Here is an 11,739-nt window from a genome sequence, read left to right as displayed (position 1 = left end):
CCCCCTGCGGGACTTCTGCCCAATGGGGACGCCCGACGCCGTGAGCGGCGGCTGTTGCCTCCAATCACTTGTGAGCACGGCACCTTCGCAGCTCTTTTCTCCTTGAGGGCGGAGCCGATGTCGGCGCCGCAATAGGTGGGGACACGTGACTGGCTGCGGCGATGTCCAATGAGCACAGGTGGGCGGGCCTCGGGCTGCGCGGGCCGGCGGGAGGTGCGGCGGCACCGGCGGCAGAACGGGCGACATGTTCCAGGACGCCGGAGGCGCAGGGCCGGCGGGCTCCAGGTGAGTGTAGCCGGAGGCCTGGGGTTCTAAGTGAGCGAGCTGGGGGCCGGGGGCTCCAGGTGAGCAGACTGGTGGCTTGGGCCGCCACGTGAGTGGGACTAGGGGCCTGGAGAGCCAGGTGAACAAGAGGGGGGACTTGGAGCTCCAGGTGAGCCAGACTGGAGGCTTGGGGCGCCAGGTGAGTCAGACTGGAGGCTTGGGGCGCCAGGTGAGCGTGGGTGCGGACCAGGGGCGCCAGGTGGGCGGAGGTGGGCGAGGCTGGGGGCTTTGTGGGCCTTGTGGGCGTGGCCGCCAGGTGGGCGATGCCAGGGGCGGTTGCCCCGTGCCTTGGCCCCAGGAGCCGGTCGGGCCTCGGGAGGTGGCCAGGAGAGCGCTTCCGGAGCCCGCAGCCCAGCCGCACCCTGAGGGGAGCCCCTCAGCGCTGCGCAAGACCGTGGTGAATTGGGAAACAGGCTCAGTGTCCAGTGATGGTCATTCACCCTTGGACCCTTGTCCCTGCCTCCCTAGTGATGCAGAGGGGCCTGGGGCCTGGTTGCGCTGCTCTGCACCCCCACCTCGCTGGGCAACGCTGTACCAGCCACCAGGCTTGCTCCCTCCTTGCCTGCGCCGCCTGGCACCGGGTAAGGGACAGACGTCCTGCTGCCTCCTAACTGCAGAGCTGGCCTTTCTGGGGATGCTTTTATTTGCTTACTTATTAAAAATGATAATAAGGGGAGGGGAAGAGAGAGAGAGAGATACTCGTGCAGCTCTGCTTCACTGTTTATGAAGCTTTCCCCCTGCAGGTGGGAGCCGGGGGTTTGATGAGAGGTGTTCTTAAAAGACGGAATAAAAGTAGAAGGTGAGTCAGGGAGTCTCTCCACTGCTGCGAGCATCTGACTTGCATGCCTGAGGCCCCTGCAGGTACCAGAGGAGTGCTGTGGCCTCTCCTCCATCTTGGGTGAAACTCATCTGTAACAGACAGAAACCAGTCTCTGCAAAAGGAAAGGAGAAAGAGGCAGTCTCCAGTTGACAGTTCATCTCTAGGAACTTGCCCAGGAGCTCTGTGCCCAGGCACCCACCTGACATTCAGGGCTTGGGAGTGTTGGGCAGGGGGCTGCTTCCCTGAGTGCCCTTCCACCTCTTCTTGCTGAGGGTTGGGCTGGCTCCTGGGGAGGGCAGCATCACCCCACCTGGTTCCTGTGACCTTTCTTGTCACCTTACCCTGAGCGCACTTGCCCACTTTTGTCAGTGAAGCAGTCTGGCATGGAGAGTTATAAGGAGAGTAGACACTGACCTGCCTGGAAGGTCAGCTCTCGGCCACTGTCCCACCCCTCTGTGTCCCAGTGCAGCTGCTCCTGACTGTAAGGGCCGCGTGGGCTGTGGCTGTGAGCTGTGAGCTATGAGCTGTGGCTGTGAGCTGTGGCTGTGAGCTGTGAGCTGTGAGCTGTGGCTGTGAGCTGTGGCTGTGAGCTATGAGCTGTGAGCTATGAGCTGTGGCTGTGAGCTGTGACTGTGAGCTGTGGCTGTGGCTGTGAGCTGTGAGCTGTGGCTGTGAGCTGTGGCTGTGAGCTGTGGCTGTGAGCTGTGGCTGTGAGCTATGGCCGTGAGCTGTGGCCGTGAGCTGTGGCCGTGGGCTGTGGCCGTGAGCTGTGGCTGTGAGCTGTGGCTGTGAGCTGTGACTGTGGCTGTGAGTTGTGCCTGTGGCTGTGAGCTGTGGCTGTGGCTGTGACCATCCTTGTTGCTGAGGTGAACGCTCAGCCCTGTTGCCCAAGACCCTGTCGGGCAGTCTGCTCTGCCAACTCTGCTGCCTTCTTGGAGGAAGTTGTCTCGGAGGAGCTACTCCTGGGCTCTGCTTTGTTTGTTTGTTTACTTTTTTGCCACCAGAGTTATCACTGGGGCTTGGTGCCTGCACAGTGAGTCCATTGCTCCTGGCAGCCACTTTTCCCTTTCTGTTGATTGAAATTAAAGGGAAGGCGGAAACGGGGGGAGAGAGAGACCTGCAGTGCTGCTTCACTGCTCATGAAGCTTCCCCCCTGAAGCTGGGGCCCAGGGGCTTGAACCTAGTTCCTTGCACTTGGTGCTCTACACGCTCTACCAGGTGCACTGCTGCCCGACCCTGTTGCTCCCCTCTGTTGGCTTCCTAAGGAAAACAGAACTCAAGAACCCACGGGGTATCTGAGTTTCCCTTCCTTGGGTTGCTAATGGCAGCTGCCCTCTCCCACAGAGGTTTGCTCAGGCTGAGACCCACCATTCCCTCCACATGTGAGTGGGCAGGGCCTCGAGCTTGGCCAGCTGCCCGCCAGAGCCAGGCTCAGCAGCTGGGCAGCAGCAGAAGCCAGCTCGGTGCCCGCCTTCCCCACCACCCTGGCCTGGACCAGGGCGCCCTCTGAGTGCCCCGCCAGCTGCTGCTTCCTTCATGACCCAGGGCAGGGTGTTTGGTTCTCTGTCTCTCCTTCCTCTGGGAGACGTCTCTCCCTGGAGTGGCATGCTGCTCACCAGTCTTCGAGCAGTCGCTTTGCAGGCTGTGGCTTTTCAGGGAAGCACGCCTGTGTTGGAGGGTAGGGGAGGTGGACAAGTAGCCCCATGTCGGCTTTGGTACAAACAGCACAGGGCCCGAGGGACTCACATCTGCTTTGCTTGCAGGGCCATGAAGCCCCCAGGTGGAGAGTCCAGTGACCTCTTTGGAGGGCCAGAAGAAGCTGCTCCTTCCTGCAGGCCCAATAGGATGGCGTCTAACATCTTCGGGCCAACAGATGAACCTCAGAGCATCCCCAAAAGGACCAACCCCCCAGGTATGGCCCCACTGCACACACCCAGCTGTGGTCCTCGTCCCCCTGTCTGCCTTAGGTCGAATGGGGGCGCCTTTCTGAGCTGGAAGGAAACTTTGTCCTAATCTCCTTCTCCTGTTGTGATATGCGAGAACACTCGAGAATACTCCCTTCTGTCAACCGAGCTTTGAGGACTCTCCCCCGCGCCTCCCAGACTCCAAGTGCATGTGTCTGGCGCCCTGGTGGGCTTGTCCGCGGGGCTGAAGCTCTAGAGTGGAGCGAAGGCTGCAGCTGAGGCCTTAGCTTCTCTCCGGGGCTACAGCTGGAGAGAGCTCGGCACCCTTCGGCCTGCCCAAGGCATGCGGCCAGAGTGCTTTGGGACATATTGGCGCTTGTTACAGTGCAGAAGCAGGGGCCTGGCGCTTGTTACAGTGCAGAAGCAGAGGCCTGGCGCTTGTTACAGTGCAGAAGCAGGGCCTGGCGCTTGTTACAGTGCAGAAGCAGGGCCTGGCGCTTGTTACAGTGCAGAAGCAGAGGCCTGGCGCTTGTTACAGTGCAGAAGCAGAGGCCTGGCGCTTGTTACAGTGCAGAAGCAGGGCCTGGCGCTTGTTACAGTGCAGAAGCAGGGCTTGGCGCTTGTTACAGTGCAGAAGCAGGGGCCTGGCGCTTGTTACAGTGCAGAAGCAGAGGCCTGGTGCTTGTTACAGTGCAGAAGCAGGGGCCTGGCGCTTGTTACAGTGCAGAAGCAGAGGCCTGGCGCTTGTTACAGTGCAGAAGCAGAGGCCTGGTGCTTGTTACAGTGCAGAAGCAGGGGCCTGGCGCTTGTTACAGTGCAGAAGCAGAGGCCTGGCGCTTGTTACAGTGCAGAAGCAGGGGCCTGGTGCTTGTTACAGTGCAGAAGCAGAGGCCTGGCGCTTGTTACAGTGCAGAAGCAGAGGCCTGGCGCTTGTTACAGTGCAGAAGCAGGGGCCTGGCGCTTGTTACAGTGCAGAAGCAGGGCCTGGCGCTTGTTACAGTGCAGAAGCAGGGCCTGGCGCTTGTTACAGTGCAGAAGCAGGGGCCTGGCGCCAGTGGCCTTTGTCTCTCAGATCCAGGGGCATGACCAGGAGGAGCAGGTCTGGCACCCCACAGATCTCTAGCAGCCACCAGTCTGTTCTTGCCCCGGAAAGCTGCTGTGCTGTGCTAAGTCACATGGTACAGTCACATGGCAGCCCTGTGACTCCCGGTGTCACTTCCCCGCATCTCAAGGCCTTGGTTTTGGTCCTACAGAGTGCTCTTGGCTTTTGATTTTTTGTTGTCTTACTCATTTTCCCTCAGTGCTCTTTGAAAACCATCTATGAGGAGCTCCTGAGGGAAGGCTGGCGCTGTGGCCACCGTGGGGCCTGTGCTCAGCCCTGCTGTGTTCAGCCTTGGAGGACCTGAGTGAGAGCAGCACAGAACCACGCTGACATGTCCCCAGGATTGTTACGTGGACCCCACGGGTTCTCTCCCCTGGGTTTTATTTTAGTCACTGAAGTAGCACTGCTTTGGGCTTTTTCAGAAAGAAAAAAAAAAACTCGACATCACAGGCTGGTAAAATAGCTCACTGGTTAGGGTGCTGCGTTGGTATGTACTTGAGCCATGTTTGAGCCTGGCCCCTACCACACTGAAGGAAACTTCAGTACTGTGGTCCCTTTAAAGTTCCCCCCCCCCCCCCTCTCTCTCTCTCTCTCTCTCTCTCTCTCTCTCTCTCGATGCTTTACTGTGTCTGTCTAAAAAAGGACATGGTAGCCCTGGAGGTGACATAGTGATGTTCTGCTTTTCTCTCCCTCTCTCTCATTGATAAATAAATAAGAAGAACAGGTCTGGGGAGACAGTATGATGGCTCTACAAAGTACTTTCATGCCTGAGGCTCCTAGGTCCCAGGTTTAACTCTGAGCAGCCTGCTCTGGTTTCTCTCTGAGTCTCATTAAAATAAAAAAGAGGGCGGAGGGTAGATACCATAATGGTTATGCAAACAGACTCTTATACCTGAGGCTCCAGAGTCCCCCACACCACCATAAACCAGAGCTGAACAGTGCTCTGGTTAAAAAAATAATAATTAAATAAAAAGAAAAAAGAAGGGGGCCAGGCGGTAGCACAGTGGGTTAAGCATATGTGGCACAAAGCACAAGGACTGGCGTAAGGATCCCAGTTCGAGCCCCCAGTTCCCCACCTGCAGGGGAGTTGCTTCACAAACAGTGAAGCAGGTCTGCAGGTGTCTATCTTTCTCTCCCACCTCTGTCTTCCCTCCTCTCTCGATTTCTCTCTGTCCTATCCAACACCAATAACAACAATGATAAACAATAAGAGCAACAGAAGGGAAAAATAGCCTCCAGGAGCAATGGATTTATAGTGAAGGCACCAAGTCCTAGTGATAATCCTGGAGGCAAAAAATAAATAAATAGAAAAGAAAAGTAGGAGAAGAGGGAAAGACCACCGCACCCAATTTCCCTCCAGTGCAGTGCGGTGCGGTGCGGGCTGGGCTCGGCCCTGGCCACAGGCTTGGCAGAGCAGGCAGCCTTTCTTGCCAGCCCCTTTTTTTGTTCTCCTAGCCAGGACCTTGAGTGTGTACAGTTGCACTGCTCCAGGTGGTAGAGTGAGACACCACACCACAAGAGCTTTCTCAGGTGCCTTACTAACCTGTGTGGTGCTGAGGCTCCAGCCTGGCAGAACATATGGCCCCTCTCCTAACCCCAGGTGCAGGGGGAAACTGAGTTTCAAGGAAGCCAAGGATTGGTGTGCCCATTTGGGACACTCTGGGGTGGGTGTGAGGCACACAAAGTGCCCGAGCCAAAGTCACACTCTGCCGGCATAGCTGGGTGCCCAGTGCCCTGGAAGGGAACAGAGCACCTCCTCTTGAGAACTGAGTCCCCAGGCAGAATGCTGTGAGTCAGGCCCACGCTGTGTAGTCAGGCGAAGGTGAAGTGCAGGTGTGGGTTTCCAGCGCATTCCTGTGGGGAGCGGCCTGGGGCCTGAGGAGAAGCACTGGTGGAGGTCTGCACAGCCTGGGCAGCTTCCATGTTGCAGGTGTTAGGTTCTTAGGAACGTCTCTGATTTGAACTTCCCAGCTTAAAACAAAAGTGCTCAGTTCAAAAAACCACTGGGCTGACTCTTTTTATTCAGGTAGACACAGAGAAAGAACTCAGTACCAACATAGTGTGTCAGGGGCTGGCCTCAAACCTGGCTTGTGCCCAAGACCCAGCCCACTGGGTTTGAAATCCAGTGCTAGGGATCAGCCCCGGAAGGGCCCTGTGCATGAAGACGCTGAATCTCCTCCCTGGCCCAATTTTTTATTCTTTATTTTTGGAAAAAGAGGAGTGAGGGCCAGACAGACCAGACACAGGAACAGAGAGACACCACAACACCGTCCACCATCCTGGGAGCCCCCACTCCCCCTGTCCCTGTCCCAACCTCCACCACAAGAGCTATCTCCCTCCCCCCAGAGTTCAAAACTCCTTTATTTAAAATTTTTTCAGTGTGTGGGAGGCAGCATAATGGTTACACAAATAGAGTCTCATGCCTGAGCCTCTAATGTTCCAGGTTCAGTCCCCCACCCCACCATAAAGTAGAGCTGAGCAGTGCTCTGGTAAAAATAAATAAATAAATAAATATTTTTTTTAAAAAAAAATCGAGTTTCATGAGAGGGAAATAGGTTGTAGCGGGGAGGGAGAGAGCATCACTCTGGTTCATGCACCGCTGAGGACTTGAATTCAGGACCTCATGCTCCAGAATCTGGTGCTTTACCCACTTGCACCACCTTGTGGGCTGCCGGTTTTTGTTTGTTTGTTTTTCTTTTGCCTTCAGGGTTCTTGCTAGGGCTCAGTGTCTGCACTATGAATACGCCGCTCCTGAAGGTCATTTTTTCCATTTTGTTGTCCTTATTGTTATTGTTGTTGTACAGGACAGAGAGAAATCAAGAGAGGAGGGGAAGCCAGGGGGGAAGAATGAAAGACAGACACCTGCAGACCTGCTTCACCACTTGTAAAGGAACCCCCCTGCAGGTGGGGAGCCGGGGGCTCAAACCAGGATCCTTATGCCAGTCCTTGCGCTACGCTCCATGTGCGCTTAACCCGCTGTGCTATTGCTCAGCCACCTCAAAACTTTATATATATATATATATGTATATATATATATATATATATTCCCTTTTGCTGCCCTCGTTTTATTGCTGTAGTTATTGTTGTTATTGATGTCGTCATTGTTAGATAGGACAGAGAGAAATGGAGAGAGGAGGGGAGAGAAAGATAGACACCTGCAGACCTGCTTCACCGCCTATGAAGCGACTCCCCTGCAGGTGGAAAGCCGGGGGCTTGAACTGGGATCTTTATGCCGGTCCTTGTGTTTTGCGCCACGTGCGCTTAACCCACTGAGCTACCACCGACTCCCCAAAACTTCTTTTTTTTTTTTTTCCTCCAGGGTTATTGCTGGGCTCAGTGCCTGCACCATGAATCCACCGCTCCTGGAGGCCATTTTTCCCCTTTTGTTGCCCTAGTTGTTGCAGCCTCGTTGCGGTTATTATTGCCATTGTTGACGTTGCTTTGTTGTTGGATAGGACAGAGAGAAATGGAGAGAGGAGGGGAAGACAGAGAGGGGGAGAGAAAGATAGACACCTGCTTCACCGCCTGTGAAGCGACTCCCCTGAAGGTGGGGAGCCAGGGGCTTGAACCGGGATCCTTACGCCGGTCCCTGCGCTTTGCGCCACGTGCGCTTAACCCACTGCGCCACCGCCCGACTCCCCAAAACTTCTTTTAATAAAAGCACATTACACTGTCTTGAACCCTGGCACTCCATCTTTCACATTTCTTGCACTACGACCTTGGCCTCCGTCACTGACGCCTTTCTGTGGGTAGGGTGTGGAGTTCCCATGTCCGATACAAGCACTTGACGCCATTGTCCACCTGGGACTCTCCCGAGTTCACTTGGCTGTCCACTGGGACCATTTCCTTGTCGGTCTGTACAGGGCACGGTGCTTGTGGTGGGCAGCTGGGATGCTAGGGGCACTGTCCTAGGAGAGTGCTAGTCCTTGGGTGTTGGGGTTCCTCACCCCACACTTTGACATCTCCCTGCCCATTGGCAACAAAGCTGGCAGCCGTCTGTGACTGGCTGACTCCTCGAGTCGTTGCTGGCAGTTCCAGCTAGAATGAGGTCAAAAAATGACTTTAAAAATGTCACTTTCCAGGGTACGGTTTGTCTCTGATGAGGCCCAAAGGAAATTCAGTCCTGACTGGCAAGTGTAGCCATGGTTTGCTCTTGGTCCGCTGCAGAATGTAGTCTGGGTTCAGGGAAGAGGTCAGGCAAGGCAAGTGGGAGACGTTCGGGGTGAAATTCTAGAGGGACTCGGGATTCACATGCCTGTTCCCAGCTCCCACCTCTCCTGCGGCACCCACCCCTCTCCCCCAGCGGATTCTGGGCCTGCCAGCTGGCCCGGTAAGGACAGGGCTTAAGCTTGCCTGGCAGGGCAGGGCAGGTGGGCTGCTGCTCACAGTCTCTACTCCTCCCCACAGGGGGCAAAGGAAGTGGCATCTTCGATGAGTCCACACCGGTGCAGACTCGCCATCGTCTGAACCCGCCTGGTGGGAAGACCAGTGACATCTTCGGGTCCCCAGTCACTGCCACAGCGCCCTCAGCACACCCGAACAAACCCAAGGTACAGGCCAAGTCAGACAACAGAGAGGGAGCAGGAAAGAGTGAAGCTGAGCTGAGAGCTCTGGAGGGCTCTGAGGCAGGAGTGGTGTGATGCTGGAGACGATGGCAGTCTCTAGTCATTGTGTCTCATGGTCCTGAGTCACCCAAGAACACATAGCAGCCTGAGTGCCCACCACACCACCACAGAGGGTGCCACCCCCATGGGCCAGGGGGTTGAACTTGGTACCTCACAAGTAAATCCTTAAAAAGGGGGGAGTGGGGAAAGCTAGCATAATGGTTATGCAAAAAGACTTTCATGCCTGAGGCTCCAAGGTCCCAGGTCCAATCCCTACACCACCATTAGCCAGAGCTGAGCAGGGATATAGTTTAAAAAATCAAAACAGGGAGTCGGGCGGTAGCGCAGCGGGTTAAGTGCACGTGGCGCAAAGCGCAAGGACCCGCATAAGGATCCCGGTTCAAGCCCCCAGCTCCCCACCTGCAGGGGAATCGCTTCACAGGTGGTGAAGCAGGTCTGCAGGTGTCTTATCTTTCTCTCCCCCTCTCTGTCTTCCCCTTCTCTCTCCATTTCTCTCTGTCCTATCCAACAACAATGGCATCAATAACAACAATAATAAAACAAGGGCAACAAAAAGGAATAAATAAATATTAAAAAAAAAAAGCAAAGGAGTAGCACAGTGGGTTAAGCGCACATGGTACACAAGGATCCCAATTTGAGCCTCCGGCTCCCCACCTGCAGGGGAGTCACTTCACAGGCAGTGAAGCAGGTCTGCAGGTGTCTGTCTTTCTCTCCCTCTCTCTGTCTTCCCCTTCTCTCTCCATTTCTGTCCTATCCAACAACAGGGGCAACATGGCCTCCAGGAGCAGTGGATTCATAGTGCAGGCACTGAGCCGCATCGATAACCCTGGAGACCAAAAAAAAAAAGTGTTCTTTATTTTATTTTTATTTGTAAATATTTTATTAGTGATTTAACACATCTGACCTTTATTAACGTGAGAGAGCTAGCTAGAGCTAGAGTCGAAGCAGCACTCAGGCACTTCTTGAGCCGCGGGTGAATTTGGGTCTTCCTGCTTGCGCCCAGCACTCTAGCCGCTGGCAGAAATGCTTTCTGGCGCACACTGCGTGGCGTGCGTGAACCTTCACGGGCTGCTAGTTGTAGCGATTCTGTTAGCCGATTATGCCGCCCCTCCTTTTTTTAAGACATGTTTTAGTGGGTGGAGTGTTTTTTGTTTGTCTGTTTTTTTCCTGATCTGGGGCACTCCGGCCATTCTTGCTCGGGCGCGGGAGGGTGGAGTGGGTATTGACCCAGCCTCTCCCTTGCAGGACCACGTGTTCATGTGTGAAGGAGAAGACCCAAAAGCCAACCTCAGAGGTGAGCTTGTTCTCACCCCCACACACACACACCCAAGTTCAGGAAGCTCCTGTCTGGGAAACCCACCCTGTTACCGAGACACTCCTCACTTGCCTTGGCTTCTGAAGCTGGCCTGTGCTGAGCTTGAGGAGAAGGAGGTGCTGAGAAGGGAGGAGGGGGCAGGGTACATAGCCTAATGGTTATTCAAAGAGACTCATGCCTGAAGCTCCCAAATTCCAGGTTCAAGTCTCTGCATCACCATAAACCAGAGCTGAGCAGTGCTTGGGAAAAGAAAGAAAGGAAGGGAGAAAGACCAAGGGGGTGGGGCGGGGGTGTCCTCTGTCCTCTGGAGGAGTCACTGTGAGACTCCCACTCCCAGCTCCTCTGGTTCTGCCTCTGAGCCACCCTGTCCCTCAGGGGGACCCGTCCTTATTGGGCCTGCAGGAAGCCTGGCCTGTGAGTTCAGCCTTCCTTTTAGACACCTTTCTAGTTAGGGTGGCAGGAGCCCTAGCGTGCAGGCTACGAAGCACAGAAACAGCGGCTCTGTGTGTCACCTGCCAGCAGCCCTCCCTCCTTCCCTGCTGCTTTGACTTAGAGCCCAGTGGCTCTCACATCCTGTCTTTCTCCACAGCTACACCGAGTACCGTGCCTGGAGAAGGGCCGGCCGAGAAGGGAGGCTCCAGAGATGTGGCCCCACCTGATGTGGACCGTCATGAGCCCCGGCTGGGGCCACGGCCGCGCTCACACAACAAGGTCCTGAACCCGCCCGGCGGCAAGTCCAGCCTCTCCTTCTACTGAGCCTCGGCCGCCCACACCCCCACCCGACAGGACTTCCCGCTCTCAGCCTCCTGCACCCAGAGCTGCAGCGCCAGGAGAGGGTCTCTCCAGCCCTTGGCCCAGGCAGGTGCTCCACTCCTGGCCGTCCACAGGCCGATGGGACCCCCAGCATCTATGCTCGTCCTCAACTCCACGTGTGCAAAGGACTCTGGGACTGGGGGGGGGTGTCTTCCTGTCTATCTCCCCATTCACAGGGCATCAGGGACACACACACGGCAAACCTAAGTATCCTTCGGGGCGCTGGGCTGGAGGAATGAGGCACAGGCCAAACACTAGTGCCCAGGGTGATACATCACCTCGTCCCTCTGACCTAATGCCTCTGCCTTCATGCTTCGTTCCTGACACTGCTGCTAAGGCCCAGCCTGGTCACTGCAGCCCTGGCACACTGCCTGCTTCATCTCAGCAGCCGTCAGCAAACCACAAAGGCTTTCTCAGTCAGTCTGAAGTTTGTGCCCTCTGAGGTGCCTGGCGCCCACCTACCATCACAGCCGCGACCAGCTCTCATGCAGAACTCCCCCTTCCTCACAGGTTGTTGTCTATGACTTACTCCCTCTTCTTACCTGCCTGAAGTCCAGCTCTCTGCTCTCCACCCTGTTCACTTCTCTCCAGGCTAGGGACTTCTGTAAGACTTAGCAGCTTTAATAGCTCGATTATTAAGTCCTCTGCCTGAAACTTAAGGACTTGAATCCTTTCATAAAATCTTAAGAGCTTCTCTGAAGTGCCAGCTTTGCAAAAGCAATTCTGGTGGGGTTCTGACATACACACAGACACACCCACCCCCAGGAGTCAGCTGCTCAGGCCATCCTTCCTCTGGGCCAGTCACAGCTTCAAGAGACACTTAGAGATTAATCCCC

At 55.6% G+C, this 11,739-nt stretch overlaps 1 protein-coding gene across 1 annotated transcript; it reads left to right on the top strand.

Moving 5' to 3' along the window:
- The first annotated feature begins 156 nt into the window (after positions 1–156).
- JPT2 (Jupiter microtubule associated homolog 2) lies at positions 157–11,369 on the top strand. The gene is made up of 5 exons (XM_007528009.3): positions 157–285; positions 2,908–3,056; positions 8,558–8,700; positions 10,021–10,069; positions 10,680–11,369. The coding sequence occupies exons 1-5, from the start codon at positions 245–247 to the stop codon at positions 10,844–10,846; spliced, it is 549 nt and encodes a 182-aa protein (XP_007528071.1). The 5' UTR covers positions 157–244; the 3' UTR covers positions 10,847–11,369.
- Positions 11,370–11,739: the final 370 nt, after the last annotated feature.

The sequence above is a fragment of the Erinaceus europaeus genome, chromosome 15 (genome assembly GCF_950295315.1).
Source record: "Erinaceus europaeus chromosome 15, mEriEur2.1, whole genome shotgun sequence".
NCBI classification, from domain to species: Eukaryota; Metazoa; Chordata; class Mammalia; order Eulipotyphla; family Erinaceidae; genus Erinaceus; species Erinaceus europaeus.
Note: the sequence above shows the minus strand (reverse complement) of the source record. Positions and strands in the feature narration are given on the sequence as shown.